General features: G+C 34.9%; 1 protein-coding gene across 1 annotated transcript; it reads right to left on the bottom strand.

The window, feature by feature from the left end:
* Positions 1-636: 636 nt before the first annotated feature.
* On the bottom strand, positions 637-5,558 carry LOC125419054 (TMV resistance protein N-like). The gene is made up of 5 exons (XM_060817982.1): positions 4,904-5,558; positions 2,960-4,064; positions 2,467-2,799; positions 1,382-2,353; positions 637-1,299 (listed from the first exon to the last, which is right to left on the bottom strand). Exons 1-5 carry the CDS (start codon positions 5,428-5,430, stop codon positions 637-639), a joined length of 3,600 nt encoding a protein of 1,199 aa, XP_060673965.1. The 5' UTR covers positions 5,431-5,558.
* Between the last annotated feature and the right edge of the window lie 807 nt (positions 5,559-6,365).

Here is a 6,365-nt window from a genome sequence, read left to right on the forward strand (position 1 = left end):
AACACAAGCCCTCCCTGTCTTCTTCTTACCATATCAAACCCACACACATAGACCATGAGTTTTCATCGAAATCACCCCGAAAAATACAGAAAACTCTCTCTCTCTCTCTCTCTCTCTCTCTCTCTCTCTCTCTCTCTCTCTCTCTCTCTCTCTCTCTCTCTCTCTCTCTCTCTCTCTCTCTCTCTCGTGTTTTCTCTCCGTTCCTCTCTCACTAAGAAAGGTGAGCCGTATATCATACAAGAAATTCCTTTTCACGCTTAGCTCAATAACTAAAGCCTTTGCCACATGTCTTTTTAATATTGGGATAGTAAATTTCTTGAATAAAACTTAACCACCACATATATATATATATACACATATATGTTTGTGTGTGTCTAGCTAATGAACCACAAAACACGTACATGAAAAATCCTCAAAATACTTTTCATGCCAAATAATTTAATTTCCCTATGTGTGTAACATTTTGAACAAAAGACAACATTTTCTTTAGGAGATTACCTTTCAATTTTTAAACTTATTAGTTTATATATTAATACCACCAAAGTTCTACAAAATGCTAAAACAGAGTGTATTAACTCCTACAAATTAATTTGTCCCACAAAAAAAAAAAAAAAAAAATAACAGTGTGAATGCGATTTACCTTATATACCCTCCCAAAGTTCTGTATATACGACAATGTGCTTTATCATCATCTTCTTCCTCAAGAGAATCAACAGCTTCACTTCCACTTGAATCACAACATTCATTGAAGCGTCTCTTGTTCTTTCTTTCAGTTTTTTCATATAACCTCTCTAAGTCTTGTCTGTATATAAACCGAACCCCAAACTTCTTAATCTCGGCAGATTCATTTGGAAACCTCCAATAGGCACGGAACGAGACGTCAGTGCAACACGTATTTGGCCAATTTACTTCATGCATTGGAACACGAAAAGAGAGGCCAGTGAAACCATATTTTAGTTCATATATTCGTTGTTGCAAAGCCGATTTTGTTACATGCACCATGAACACGTGATCTGAACTGACCTCCCTATCCTTAAATTTGTCGGCACAAAGATATGGAAAATCACAATCAATACAGATGGTTTGGGAACCGAATTTCCATACGATGTCAAAATCTTGAAACAAGCCAAGTTTATTCTGATGAAGAACAATGCAGAAAGCGAAAGACAAGAATTTGGGATCATTCCAATCTGGAGGAGACACAATGTTACTGATTGAAGTCCCACAAGTTTGATGGTCGAACCACTCTGGAATTTCATCTCCTAGATAGCAAAAGTAATCTGAACGACAACCACCGGCCTGTTTCATGAACGGGAAATTAATCAACTTGCTTAAAAATTAAAAACCATCTCAGCAAAGGAAGAGAAATAGATATACATACAGAGGATCCAAATTTCAGACGAGACAGAATATGAAATAGTGCCTGATCAGCAAGCATGTTGCGTGTGTTCTGATCCAATTTTCCACAACCGTAAAATGTAAAGTAATCAGACCATGCTGTGCAGCCATGTTCACAGAAACCAAAATGTGGAGATGGAATCGTTGGCAAAGATCTTAAAAATTGAGGTGGAATCTCTGGCAAAGATTTCAATCTATAGCAATAATTCACATACAAGTTTTTCAAAGATGGTGAAATGGGAAGCAATTCTTGAACTTTTGAACAGTAGTTGAGCGACATCAGGCTAAGGTTCCTTAATTTACCTAGACTGCTGGGGAGAAACTCAAGGTCCTGGCATTCATCCATACGTAAAATTTTAAGGGATACTATATTTTCAATCGACTCTGGCAACTCTTTAATCCCACTCTCACTTAAATAAAGTCGTTTTAACCGTCCCATAGGCTTCAAGATTTCTGGCAAAGTTTTCAGTTTCTCACAACCTCTTAGATCTAGTTGTTCAAGAGAATTCAAATGACAAATGCTTGTTGGAAGACTTTTAAGTCTTTTGCAGAACCCCAAATCTAATTCAACAAGACCCGACAGACACACAATTGATGGGGGAACCTTTTCTATAGCTGTCTCACGTAAAAGTAAGCATCTTAAATTGGGTGCAAACTTTTGAGAAATGTGAGCCTGAGATGGGTAGGGCCATACATTGCTTATAAACTTTTGGATCCAACTTTCAGATAATTTCTCTGGTCTCTTGAACATACCTTCAACATCTCTGAGTTTGGAGCAACCATTCAATTTTAGATAAGTGAGCTTCTCAAGATTTTGAAGTGATGAACAAAACTGAACCAAGCTTGTACAGCCTTCAAGATTTATCGTTTCCAGATTAGGATCCTGTGTCAAATCTGGTACTTGAGTAAGGAACTTAGAAAACTTAAGATCCATCCTTCTTAACACCGGAAGAGACTGTAAAACAAGATTAGGAGAAAAGCTGGTTAATTACTTCATATATGCATGCACAATAACAGCTAAGTCAATATAACTAAATTAAGCATACCACATAACTAAATTAAGCATACCACAGCTTTAGGATTATTCCAAAGCTTTTCAACATGGCTGCCACGAAGTACAAGTCCAACAAGATTCTCAGGAATAAAGTTTGATGGCAATGATTTCAAAGGGTATGAGTCCCATTGTAAAAACCTTAACTTAGTAGAAAGATCAGAGTGAAGAGCTCGAGGAATGGACAATTTGAACTTGTGGATCCCCTCATTTCTGGCAATATAATGATGACCATAATAAACTCTGAGAAGTCGTAGGTTGCGCATGTTTGAGAAGGCTCCAGGATGCACTATCACATTTTTTTCAATTTCAAACATGTCCAATGATATGACCCCAACTGCTGCGGTTCCCTGGCATTTAAGATAAACGTTAGTATTATAAATAGGATACAATAAAGGGAAATTTATTCAGAACTTGTTGGTATATGGACCAAATTTTGCTTGTTTGAAATGGTTTTGTAAGAAGAATTCTATCACTTTTAGAAGACATCAATAACGCATTTATATTTACCGTACAATTTTCCAATACATCACAAACTTCCACAGCATCGCACAACCTACTGCGACTACCAGGTTCTTTATCTTCATCACGTACAATTTCTCGACCCATTTGGCGCAGCAAATCATGCATGCGTAGCTCGTTACCTTCATCATCTTCAATTAAACACTTCTCAATGAGAAGACTTATTTCCATTTCCACAGCGTCACCTAAGATACTTTTTGCATGGTCTCTTGTAAAAGATGAATTAAATAAGAAAGCAATATCCAGAAACATATCCTTGCTTCCATTATCCAGCCCGTCGTAACTTATTTTCAACACTTCTTTAATTTCCAAAGCTTGATTCTTTTTCAGCTTCTTCAATACACTTTCCCATTCATCTTTAGGTCTACGGCAGAGGGAAGAGCCCAAGACCTTAAGGGCTAGTGGGTTCCCATGAGCATATCTTATTGTCTCTAACACCATTTCATAATCAACAGTTGGAGAGTTTTCACGAAAAGCACGCAATCGGAAGAGCTCAAGAGATTCAATGTCATTTAACCTCTCAACCTTGTGAATACTATCGGTTACTGTCTTAAGCACTTGCTCGTCTCTAGTTGTAACAATGATTCTGCTTCCAGGAGCAAGTACACAACATCCATCATAAAAAGATTCTAATTGGGTTGAGCTATCCACATCATCTAAAACAATAAGTGCCTTTACACGTCGAAGTCTCTGAAAAATAGTAGGAGGTAAAGCTTCAAAGGGGGTATCCATCTCTCGAACAGTTTTCTCATTCAATAAACGAGATATAACATCCTTTGTCAGATGATCTAATCCGCCGGATCCTTTAAGTATTTTTCTTACATCTTTAAGGAAACAGCAACGGTCAAATGATTGAGAATTTAATAATTTTTCAAACACAACTTTAGCAAGGGTAGTCTTACCGATACCCCCCATGCCGCAAATACCAATAAAGCGGATATCTTTTGAGCCAATGGATAATAGGGATTCAATTTTCTTTATTTTTTCTTCAATTCCAATGAGTCCCTTGAAATATTTTTCATCTGATGATTGACATTGTAGCAGTTTTTCTAGAATATTTTCGACGATTTTTTGAACAAACTCACTCTCACCCCTAGAAAAATGAAGAAAATACAATTGTAAGAAAAATAGTTCTCACCAAGTCTCAATATAAAAGCAAAAATAGCTAAATTTTATTACGCCACTTGATTTATTCAATTTTTAAATCCTATATTTATTGCAGTTGTTATCAGTTAAAATAAGAGAAAATATTATTTATTGATTTTTTTCATTATTATTATATCAGTTTGTTGTCTTATTGTTTTAAACTAAAATTTATGAATTAATATTTTGAATCGATCATGTGGTAAAATATACCTAATGATAACGTTTTTCATATTTTTGTTGGTAAACAGAACTTAAACACAAGAACGTTATGATTTCAGCTTTATGTTTAGTATAACTTTTTATTATTCAAAAAGTTTCACTTGAAATCTAAAAGTAATCTTTGAAAAAAAAAAAAAAAAAAAGAGGTATGTGGCTATAGTTATCAATTACTTGTTGAAAAAAAAAAACTAGTTTTTTAAACAAATTTAGAAAAGTCAAATTTAAGCTTCTCAAGAAAGTCTACTCTTATCTTTTGCAAAAACTTTCTCACTGACCATAATTACCAAAAAGAACACTAAATTACTTACCTTTTTTTCATTGCTATTTTGATGAAAATACGCAATATATCAATAGTTAAGCCCTACACAAAATTCAATTGCTAAAAATGTTTTGGCTCCTCACCTTATTTTCCGTTAGCTCCTAAACATTATTTTTTTTTTTAATTTTTCTATATATTTAAAGAATAAATACATTAGATAAAATCTAACTAATAAAATTAAATAATATATATATATATACATACATATATTTCACACTACTTACTGGTAGTAATAATAAATTAATTACCTGGATTTCTTCGAATTCAATCCAGTTAGATTAGACGTTTCTGTCAATGCAGCCCTCCATTGAGGCAGCTTCTCCATTCTATCTTTAAAACGTTCTTCGAGTTCACCAAATGCAGCTTCATAACTCCTCTTCTGTTTTCGTACATCCGATGGATCTATCTCATAAAAGATTGGAATGACGAAACTCAGCTTATTTCTTTTCTTGCATTCAAGAATTTCCACCAGTTCATTCAGACACCATGTAGATGAAGCATAATTTTTTGAGAAAATGATGATCCCAATTTTCGAATTCTGGATAGCTTGGCTAAGTTTGGGTCGAATTTCATCACCGCCCTGAAGTTCATTATCATCCATGAAAGTTGAGATATGCGTTGCAGATAAAGCAGCATAAAGATGGCTAACAAATTTATCGCGGGTGTCTTCACCTCTGAAACTGAGAAACACATCATATTTTTCTTGAATCTCATGCTTTTGTTGAGGAGAGATTGCCGAAGAAAGAGAAGAAGAAGAAGAAGAAGAAGAAGCCATGTTTACAAATTAAAGCTTCCTTAGTGAAGAGTGGTGTAGATACAGAGTTCAATATGGAGAACTTTATAATGTAGATACTCTCTCTCTCTCTCTCTCTCTCCCCTCAGTAAAGAAAGAGTAGAAGAAGAAGAAGCCATGTTTACAAATTAAAGCTTCCTGGTGTAGATACAGAGCTAAATATGGAGAAAACTTTATAAAGTAGATTCCAGAAATGTTTACCAAAGGGACATAGGACTTAAAACAGTAAGCAGCCAATGCCCATATGCATGTGTCTGTGAATATCAAAGTGCTTGTCCAGCTATTAAAGGCTCCACAAGCTGGCGGAGATTGGGGGGGGGGGGGGGGGGGGTCGGCGCGGTGGGGTGAAAAAAAAGGTAGCTCGGACCTTACTTTCCTCTCATCTAATCATTTTTCATAAGATTTTTAACTTTCGTTGATTGACTTCCCATAAGATTTCAAATATCAGATTAGTTGCACAACACACCAGAGTTTTTGGTTTATTACCTAATTAACGTCATCCTTAAACTAAAAAATTTAAAAAACTCTTTATAAAAATGGACCAAATTATATATGAAAGGTGGATAGCAAAAGCAAAAGAGACAGTTAACTATATAGTTTGAACCAAGTTCATTACTATATATGTTCTCAATTCATTACGAAATAATATCTATGATCTTAGTTTGAATCTTTATCCAACCTGAGCTTGTAAAAGAATGAACTCATTGTCTAAAAGGTAGACTGTGTTAAACTTGACTAATTTTTGGTTTTAAGTTTTTCAAGCTATTGGTAACTTAGCATGGAATCAAAAACAAGTTGCGTAGCTAATCTTCTGTTTAAATCCTAAGTTCAAATTTTATGAAAATGAAGAAGTGAGAGGAAAGTTGAGGTTAAGCTACATGTTCCTGTGTGTGTTAAGAGGAGTCCTGAATGATTCA

The sequence above is a fragment of the Ziziphus jujuba genome, chromosome 6 (genome assembly GCF_031755915.1).
Source record: "Ziziphus jujuba cultivar Dongzao chromosome 6, ASM3175591v1".
NCBI lineage: Eukaryota > Viridiplantae > Streptophyta > Magnoliopsida > Rosales > Rhamnaceae > Ziziphus > Ziziphus jujuba.

Bases quoted from the DNA above. Each gene is read 5' to 3' on its own strand.
- LOC125419054 (XM_060817982.1), bottom strand. From the start codon at position 5,430: ATGGCTTCTTCTTCTTCTTCTTCTTCTTCTCTTTCTTCGGCAATCTCT. The intron at 2,354-2,466 runs GTATGCTTAATT...CTTGTTTTACAG, and splicing joins GGAATAATCCTAAAGCTGTG to TCTCTTCCGGTGTTAAGAAG. The intron at 1,300-1,381 runs GTATGTATATCT...TTCATGAAACAG, and splicing joins GTCTGAAATTTGGATCCTCT to GCCGGTGGTTGTCGTTCAGA.